This window comes from Triticum dicoccoides, chromosome 5A, assembly GCF_002162155.2.
Source record: "Triticum dicoccoides isolate Atlit2015 ecotype Zavitan chromosome 5A, WEW_v2.0, whole genome shotgun sequence".
In the NCBI taxonomy this organism is placed as follows: Eukaryota; Viridiplantae; Streptophyta; class Magnoliopsida; order Poales; family Poaceae; genus Triticum; species Triticum dicoccoides.
In genome coordinates, this window is record NC_041388.1 from 598,546,512 (window position 1) to 598,556,476 (window position 9,965).

A 9,965-nucleotide genomic window follows, 5' to 3' on the forward strand; every position below is an offset into this window, starting at 1 on the left:
GCAACGTTGTATTTTTATTTCTTTTTCTGCTAGAAAGTAGAAACTGCATATGTTAGAAGTAGGAAACGTGAAAACGCGCTTTGCCATGGCGAATACGTATTTCACTTGCAATACGTCTTCACCAACGGCGAGGGTCAGAATCGATAAGGTTCAGAGAGCAGCTGAACGCAAAAATACCAACACCCCTCTCCTCCCGCTTCACTCCGCTGGCCATGGCGGAAACCCTCGTGGGCCTCCGTCTGGGCGCCTCCGCGGTTCCGCATCCACGGGGCAACCGACGCCCCTGCGCCGCCGTGCCGGCCCACCACCGCCTCCCCCAGCTCCGGCGCGGCCGGCTCTGCGCCCGGGCGGCGGTCACGGGCGCGCCGGAGGTGGACGAGGACGAGGCCATGAGCATCGACAACCTCTGCAGCTTCTTCGACCTCAACGTCGGCAAGTGGAACGGCGTCTTCTACGTACGTACGCGCCGCCCTCCGCCCTTTATAATCCCCAAAGCCTCCCTGCTTCCGGGTCCCTGCTTCGCTTAAGCATTGTCTGTGTGCAGCAATTCGATGCGCACGGGAGGGTGCAGCAGGAGATCAGCACGCGCCTGTCCGCCAGCACCTACGGAGAGGGCGACCTCATCAGCCTCATGCAATCGTAATGCTTCGGTGTTACTATGTTCACTTGTCTGCATCTTCAGTCAAGTCAAGTTCTAAGCTGATTTCTGCAAGCATTTTGACCATCCAAGCCTCATGCAAATGTTATCCCAGGACCTTGTTCTCTGAATGATGTATCTGCAATTGTGTCTTGCAGGCTGTATATCAAGCAGGCATCGTCCGGGATAACATTTGCAGACGAGGAGGATCCTGAACCGGAGTGGGCGGAGTACAAAATCAAAGAGACCAACATGTTCACTGTAGACAAATATCAGCAGGTGGACTGAAGTTCTTGGTTATTATGTTTTTACTTTTTTTTGGTTCCGAGCATTTTTAACGAGATATATTGTTTAGTGCACAGATTGGGTTCTTCCCTGACCAGAAGGCATTTGCGTTGAGATATCAGACCGCTGGAATGCTGGAGACTGTCCTTCGAGCCGGTGTGCTCGGAGATGATGATACTGGTGAAGAGTCCCCCAAGTAAACATATATTATCCATTGTCTTAGGTGTTTACCTGCATTATGATGCCCTTATCATAAGATGTATCTGTTTTGACTTCAACAGAAACTTGAAGCTTCCTTCTCGTAAACCATCTATTGTCTGTGAGAATTGTATTTACTCTCTTGATGGCAATGGCCGGGTAAGAGCTTTCCACATAATGGACCCTAAGGGGGTGCTCGATACACTTATTGTTTTTCATGAAAATCAAGGCACCGTATTACCACTCGCCGACTCTTCAAGTAATGATCCTGAGGTGAGTTCTCATGGTCAAGTGTTGTAATCTTCGTATCGATGAACTTACGTCAGGGTCATATGCTAAGATATACCTTTTATCCTTTGTCACCAGATTCCCAGCAACGATAGGATAAATGCCCTGCTTGGAAGGTGGGAGGGCCATTCTGTGACAAAGAGGAGTGGGGTGTATGGAGCAACACTCGATGAGGCTGATACGGTTGTCCTTCTTGAAATGGACAACAATGGTCAGCTGATTCAGGTATATTTTAGTCTATGGTAGAGGTAATTCCAACAAATGTTTTAGAAAAATGGATCTAAATAACTATGGCTGAACTTGTAGCTAATGCATTTCAAGAGTTGCATGTCGTGCGTGGATTGGTGGCTTATCTTTATCCATGCGGACATCAACATCCTTGTGTTCATTCTTTATTTTACATAACAGTGTGTTTCATAAGCACTAAAATAATTTCTGGTTAGACGACGCTAATGTTATGTAGTATTTTTTTTATTCAATGTCAAATGGTACTGCAGAAGAAATGTTTTCTTAAGTATTACTACATTTTCTTCAAAGACTTTATATATGTTTAAATTTGTTCGAAGACTTTTGTATCAATGGTTTCTTATCTTCATAGGATAATATATCAACAAAAACCGGAACTAGCACGACAACAACGATCCACTGGACAGGAGTAGCGAATAACAACTTGCTTCAGTTTGATGGAGGATATGAGATTACTTTGCTACCTGGAGGGATGTACATGGGATATCCATCAGACATCAGCAAGTGCATTGAGCAGTTAGATCCTTTTAATTTGGAGTTTTGTTGGATGGAATCGCCAGGAAAGAGGCAGCGGCTCGTGCGGACCTTCGACTCGGCTGGTCTGGCTGTGTCGTCGACCTACTTCATAGAGACCAAAGTATGAGTCAGTGAGTCAGAGCTATTCTTTGTACAAAATGTAATGCACCAATTCTGTGAGCTTTCAAGTAATCTCACTGGCTAGTGCTGTTGTACATTGTTCAATACACTATAGATGAATATATATATATTGTTTCTATGGTAAATTTTTTTTGAAAAGTATCGAGCTGGTGTTTCTTTCTTGTTTGGCTAAATCTTTTATTTGCATTCATAAACCAACTGGTTTCTAATTGTTATTTGGCATATAAATACACGCTAACCTTTATATTTGCATATTTGTCCTTGCACTTTCACATGCCATCTTCGGATAGAAATTGGTTTTGCTAGCTACTGGACTGTGATCTGCATCTGAACTGGTAATGAACGTGATGGTACGTTCCTCTCATCTTTGTTCCAAATATTGGGAGTAAAAAAGTGTGGTCAAGGAATGGAGTGGATCATTTGAAAACAGGTCTAGAAGCTCCACGTCGTTTGTAAACAAATGATGCCTTTGACAAGTGCCTTCTGAGATGATTTATTACATTTTTGTCATTTTAATGTAGATGTTTGTAACATTTTAACAGTCTTATATTTTGAAAATGATTTATTACATGTGAAATATAACTATACTACTTGCACCTACCAAACAAAATATATTTGTATATATGTCGTAATGCTAGGGAAGTTTGCCCGCACAATTTCTAAGCGTGATATGTATCCAAACAGAGGTACTAGAAGCTAATGCCTCATGAACGGTGGATTTGTATAAGGAGCTTGAATTCTGTCTCAAAACTGAACACCATAATGTCGCTACTGCAAAGCTTATCTCCCCGTGACAGAAATCCAGGAATATTTGGTCTGGTTTAGCATTACTACTTCCATTATGTTTTTATTTTTCAATTATGATGACGAACAGGGGATTGACAGCCAGAAGGCGATTAAAAACTGTAGAAATCTTGTGGATTATTTAAACAAATAGATTGAGCGCAAGTCTTGTTTGGCCGCCAATCGCAGCAGCAGACGCGTTAAAAGCGCCCATTTGGCACCGATCGAGCTGGAGAAAGCTGCTGGACTGGATGTCATAGAGACGTTTATATTAATTAATAATCTGGCCATAATTGGGTGTAAAATCACAACACGTTGGCAACAGTTCGAAAGAGGCCGGAAATGCTTTTAGTTTCTCTTAAAAAAAACTTGAGACAAGCGCGATATAATACGCAGAAGTTTGTTAGTAGTACAAAACCGCATTTTTCATAGGCCCTATACAAAAGATAATAATAGTAGAAAAATATATCCTTTCAGCTCGATGCATTCGCTCAACTGGCCACACTTGCAGACAACTGGAACATTTGGTCCACGTTGCGCGCGGTCATGCTCCCCCACATTCAGCATCCCAAATCTCGGATTATCGAATAATGACGCCCGGTTGTACACAGGCACGCAGACAAATCCGTTTTGAAACCTACTGTGCGTAGACCAATTAAGCCAAATTCGCGACTTTTTTATATACCATTACCACCAAATCACTAGCTGCGACGTAGTAGTACTATGATCGGACAAGTTCTTCTGATCTCAGAAGGCTCTGTGTGCTGCCGCCACCCTTGGCTCACGGCACTCCTCCAGCATAGCCTTCCCGATCCTCTCTATTTCTATCTGGTTTGGTCGGCGGGCGCGTCCCTGTCGTTGCCCGTTGCACAGTCTTCTCTCCCCCCCTCCTGTGCCGAGAAGCGGCAACAGGCAATGGCCGATCGGCGAGGCGACGGCATGCGCCAGCAGCCGCCTTACTCGTCGGGCCATCAGGAGCGGGTCTTCGACGGCGGAGGCGGTGGCGGCGGCCCGGCGTTCGGGAACGACTACGATCCTGGATCGTCCTACATGTCGCTTCTTGGCTCCGGCGTCAACCCCCAGCAGTCGCTGCCGGCACAGCAGGCGTGGGGGGTCGACGACGTGGCCCCGCCGACCATCAATCTCACTCCTCACTTCTCCATGGTAAGCAAAGATCGTCTGCTGGCTTCTCTATTAATCTGGTGTTGGTCTCGCCGGTGCAAGTCAATGAAATGGAGAGGGTTTTGTGTGCTGCTATAGCTAGAAGAAACCTTCTTCTCGATGCTGATTTCTAGAAATAGGAATCCCCCATGATATGGTTTTTGTTTTATCCTGCTGTTTTTTGTGCCTTCATATAGACTCTTGATACTGTTGCCAGTCTTTGATCGAGGGTTCCATACATGCCATGGATTACTAGCTCCATAGAATGAATGATAATCTTAGTGCAAATAAAAGATCCATCTCAGGTCCTTTTTCTTCTCTAGCTATAATGATCATACAGTAGTCATCCTACTTGCATAAGATTTAGATTTGCAGCCTCAAATGTGAAGAACACACGGAGATAAAACTGCACTCTTTTCACTTCATGAAGGCGAACTACGTGCCGACGTCGTCCTACCAGCAGCACCAGACGGCTGCATCCTTCGTGGCACCCCTCGCCGCCAACCTCCACCCCTACCCGTCGTCGTCGTCGCCGTCCTACTTCCAGGCCGATCTGCCGCCGCAATGGCCTCCGCGGGCAATGGCGCCGTCGCCCTCCTCCTCCCTGCTGCCCCACAACTTCACGGTCCACCAAACGCCGGCGTACCCGCAGTCGCACCACCACGAGCAGCAGATGCACATGCAGCTGCTGCGCGCGGCGGCGCTAGGCGGCCCGCACGCGGCGCCGGCGCCCCCCATCGAGCAGCCGGCCAAGGACGGCTACAACTGGCGCAAGTACGGGCAGAAGCAGCTCAAGGACGCCGAGTCGCCGCGGAGCTACTACAAGTGCACCCGGGACGCCTGCCCCGTCAAGAAGATCGTGGAGCGCTCCTTCGACGGCTGCATCAAGGAGATCACCTACAAGGGCCGGCACACCCACCCGCGGCCCCCCGAGCCCCGGCGCAGCGGAGCGGAGGACGCCGCCGCCCCCAGCAGCGCCGTCGGCGCTCATCAGGACGACGAGCTGAGCGACGACGAGGATGACGGCGAGGAGGGCATTGACATTGGCAGGTGGGTGGGCTGCACTACATCTACATGCATGCACGTTCTCGTTGGAGTTCTGGTCTTCGGTCAATGAAACTTAACGGCCGAGTCGCCGGTATGTTTGTGTTGATCAGTGGCGCAGGTGGTCCGGCGGGGCAGAGGGTGGTGAGGAAGCACAAGATCATACTGCAGACGCCGAGCGAGGTCGATCTGCTGGACGACGGCTACCGGTGGCGCAAGTACGGCCAGAAAGTGGTCAAGGGCAACCCCCGTCCGAGGTACTATATATTAACATCAATTAATAATCAGAAATGCTAGTCAATTATGCCACACTAGTTGCACGCACGATGAACTGAGTACCTGCAGACACAATCTGCTATTCAACCATGCATCTAGTCCGCGGAGCTATAGTCCATGGTTTAGAGGGGTTATCCTGGAGACTTTTGGAACAAAAAACAATAATTCTGGATCAACATCTCTATCTCTATCTACTATTAAAGGGGAGTTGGTAAGTCCGTTCCCTTGTATCGCTTCCACTCCCCTCCCCTCAATTCATAGCCCCTTCCACTGATTTACATTAATTTTATTAACCTGACATCACATCTTCTTCCTTCATTAATATGAAAACTAATCTTTTTTGTTTGGCAAATTGGAAACGTAGTACCCCACTACTTTATTTCCAATTTTTTCTGCAAGATATCACATCTCCCATCATTTTTCACCCTCTCTCACTGATTTATTTATAATGTTATTTGACCGACGTCACATCTCCTTCCTTCACTAATACGAAAGCTAATCCTTTTTCCGTTTGGAAAATTGGAAACATAGTACTCCCACTGATTTTTATTTCAATTTTACTTGTCTGATGTTACATCGTCTTCCTTCAGTAATATGTAAATGTAGTACATGAAATTAAAATATCCAGACAAGTGTCCTGCCTAATCCATTACTGAATACTAGTTGATAGTACTAAATCTTCTTACGAGTGCGTCCAAGCCCTAGCGGTCCATCAATGTTGTGAGAACGCGAATGTTCTATGCAAAGGCTAGATCTTAAGAAGGATGTTGTAAAATATAAACATTGATAAAATATACTAAAAAATGGTTATCCGAGCATTTAACTACCGATTTTCTTAATATTGTTATTCATTATGAGTTGTTCCCATATCTTTAGGTCCACTTGTGAGCTCATGTGTTTCTCCAATTTTGATTTTGCTAGACCAAGATTAAGTTCCTATGTTTTCAATTTTCCTTTCGTCCTAATGTCGTGTAGAGGCTAGATGGATATGGACGACCTCTTACATATGTTTTTTTCCTTCTTGAAATCTTCACCTATACACAACTGCACAATTGTGTGTTTAAAATCCAATGTTTGTGTGTCGGTGGCAATGGAAGTGGGATTGTGGCAGGACGAGTAACTGACATATGTGGTAGGATTGGATTGGGGAGGCGGATATAGTGGGTGGAAGTATATGTGAGATACAATTGATGTGAACCACTAAAATATGTATGCTTCCGTTGCAACGCACGGGCAATTAGCTAGGATTTGAAGAAGTTTTAATAACTCGTCAAATTGAAGGGACTGTTGAGGTGGTCTTTTTCCTTTTCAAATTCCTATGAAAATGAATGTTGTTCATAGGCTTTTTTGAAACTCACCCTAAAATGGTTGATGTTTTTTAGGAAATTTTTAAATTGGCGCCAAAACTCGTCAAATTATAAGGGAGGGTTGTCCTTTAAAGAAATAATCACCACCTTGGCACACGTCATGCACAGTGTTGAAAAGATAGAATTCTCACGTAGAGATGACAATGAAAACATGCTACACAATGGGATATCTCCTGATGTCATCTGTAGCAATTAATATTTGCACACATCCTAAAATTATATAATGAGTAAATTTTTGTTAGAAAATCGTGTGACTAAGAGATGTCATCTAGTAAATTGGTCTAACCATTCACGTTTTTGCCTCCCCCCCCCCCCTCTCTCACACTCTCATGTCACCTTATTGTACATTGTCTTAGTCTTGGCAGCACGTGTTGGTTTGGAACGACAATAAAATTGTGAAAATCCAAAACCTTAGGGGATTGTGTGAAAATCAAATGTGCCATGTGATATCATTCCTTGGTCACTAACCCATGTGTGCGTGCTAATAGTTCTGAAAGGTTTGTTCAAAAGATAGTCCTGAAAGGTCCGTTTTAACGAGGTTTGTGACTTGGATACAAGATTCATGATTTGGAATACCTACGTTATTTATCCAGCAGGACAACTTTGATCACCTACAATGACATTACAAACTAGTGGTTCAAGACTTAAGTGCCCATTTTGCATCCTCTGAATTGTTTAAATCCATGCAGGAGCTACTACAAGTGCACCGCCGAGAATTGCAATGTGCGCAAGCAGATCGAGAGGGCATCCACTGACCCTAGGTGCGTCCTGACGACATACACCGGGCGGCACAACCATGACCCACCGGGCAGGGGAGCTGGAGCCGCCGTTGCCGCCGGGGCAGGCGGCGGCTCCTCCTCTGATCCCGTGCCATCCATAGTGAACCCGTCTGGCAACACATTGCACCAGCCAAGTGGCATTCATCAGCTAAAAGAGGAGAATCGGGATTAACACCTTTTTTAATGGATTTTGAGTGTGGGTTTTCCTTCATGTGAATAATAGAGGTGCACTATCAATTCTTTGGGGCAGGTTTTTCTGCTGGCTAATTGTTGTTTATTGTGATTAATTAGACAACATTTGTTTTAGAGGAATTGACCTGTCCTTTTTGGACACATATGTTGGTGGCTTTTCATGACTTAATTTGTATTGTATGAGAAATACATTTGTTTGTTCCACTGAGGTTTTGAATAAAAAATGGTTATCCTCACTGTTGCAGAAAGACAATATGCAAGTTATTCAAGCATCTATCTTTTGTTCGAATGGTTAATTTGCTCACAATGGTTCTTTGATTCTTTCTTGTCCATTTTCCTTGGATTACTACAACTGGTATAATTCAACATCCTATTCCCATGCATAGAAACTATGGACATAACAAATTATGTCTTATTAATGATTATTTCTGATGGCCGAACACACCCGAGAAATTCTCTTATAGCTACAATGATGTTGTGTTCTACTTCATTTTTGTTGCACTTGGGTAGGTGTACCAAAAATGGCTTGCTTAGTTTGCAACTATCCTACATAAGCACTATATGCACCATCATGAAGGTTTCACGTGGTAATATGTAGAATGAGCAATGTAGAATACCAGCCTTGCAAAGTTTTTGATTTGGTAATGTTCGCAGACGAACACATCACCGTGTACCCTTGACATCGGGGCTGATACACCGCAGTTCACGTCGAAGGAGACCCAACAGGAAGCGCATTACGCAAGCCATCCGGTGGGCGCTTTGTAGACCCGAAATCCCACACGCCCGGGAGGGACCCCGTCTGGACGCGCGGCGGCAAACTTGTCTGTAGTCGTGAATGCTATCATGAAAAGAAGCACATGAGGAGATAGGAAGAGAAGGCCATGGAATATTACTCGTGTTGGGTGTAAAGCAGGGCTGTCTTCAGAAATTCGGGGGCCCGGTGCGAAAAGCAAGATGGGACCTTAATTTTTTTAAAACCTAATCTCACTTAACAATATAACTGAAATTTATGTTATTTATTATAAAATATTTAGGAATATGAAAAATACCAATGCAAAAGACAAATGGTATAAGTAAGCAATAAGCTAACCTTCTGTTATAAAAAAGTGTCATCGTCACCTCTCAAAGAAAAGTGTCATCGTCTTGTGTTCCTTCAAATGAAATATTCAGTTGCATCTTGATAATTAATCTTCTCCAAGACATCATTTTCAAATGCTATTGTCGTCAATCCATTGAATCTTTCTTATGTAATAGTAGAACGCAAACATAATTTGAAGAATGCATGATTGTTTCTTTTTATGAACCAAACAAAAATAATATTAACCAATGCATTGGAACTCCATGAATTATAGGCTTGTCAAGAATTCAAGATAGCAGAACAGAAAAGGATCAAACCTTGAGTTATAGGCTTCTGAAGAACTCAAAATAAATGAATTAGTGGGGTAGCCAATCACTGGCGGCAGGTGCCCATTATGCCAAGCTTCTAGCCTTCTCCCTTCGGTTCGGCTGCCCATGCGCCTGCAATTCCTGTGCCGCTTTGATTCTGCCGTGATGTGTGCCGCTTGACGGCCTTGTGACCTAACCGATCTGACTGCCAAAGTGAGGCCTCTTTTGGTTCATAGGATAGGATTATCGTAGGAATAGGAATTTTGTAGGAAATGAAATGGCATGTATCTCAAATCCTATGAGTAGGAATAGGAAACGAGATGTCATTTGGTTGACATCAAAGGAATTTTTTCATTGAGGCCTCCTTTGGTTTGGAGGAATTTTATAGGAATTTTAGAGGATAGGATTCTTATAGGATTTTTTCCTTTAGAGCCCTTTGGTTCATAGGAATGGATTCCTATTCCTACATAGGATTGGTTCCTATCCTCCACATTTCATAGGAAAATAAAAATGAGCCTAGACTCAATGGAAAAATTCCTTTGGTGTCAACCAAATGACATCTCGTTTCCTATTCCTACTCATAGGATTTGAGATACATGTCATCTCATTTCCTACAAAATTCCTATTCCTACGATAATCCTATCCTATGAACCAAAAGAGGCCTTA

At 44.2% G+C, this 9,965-nt stretch overlaps 2 protein-coding genes across 2 annotated transcripts; both read left to right on the forward strand.

The window, feature by feature from the left end:
* Positions 1-181: 181 nt before the first annotated feature.
* On the forward strand, positions 182-2,429 carry LOC119303220. Its single transcript, XM_037580325.1, has 7 exons — positions 182-455; positions 545-639; positions 796-916; positions 1,000-1,118; positions 1,204-1,393; positions 1,487-1,633; positions 2,007-2,429. Exons 1-7 carry the CDS (start codon positions 213-215, stop codon positions 2,295-2,297), a joined length of 1,206 nt encoding a protein of 401 aa, XP_037436222.1. The 5' UTR covers positions 182-212; the 3' UTR covers positions 2,298-2,429.
* Positions 2,430-3,941: 1,512 nt separating this feature from the next.
* LOC119303219 (probable WRKY transcription factor 26) lies at positions 3,942-8,037 on the forward strand. The gene is made up of 4 exons (XM_037580324.1): positions 3,942-4,258; positions 4,686-5,305; positions 5,413-5,556; positions 7,632-8,037. Exons 1-4 carry the CDS (start codon positions 4,010-4,012, stop codon positions 7,891-7,893), a joined length of 1,275 nt encoding a protein of 424 aa, XP_037436221.1. The 5' UTR covers positions 3,942-4,009; the 3' UTR covers positions 7,894-8,037.
* Positions 8,038-9,965: the final 1,928 nt, after the last annotated feature.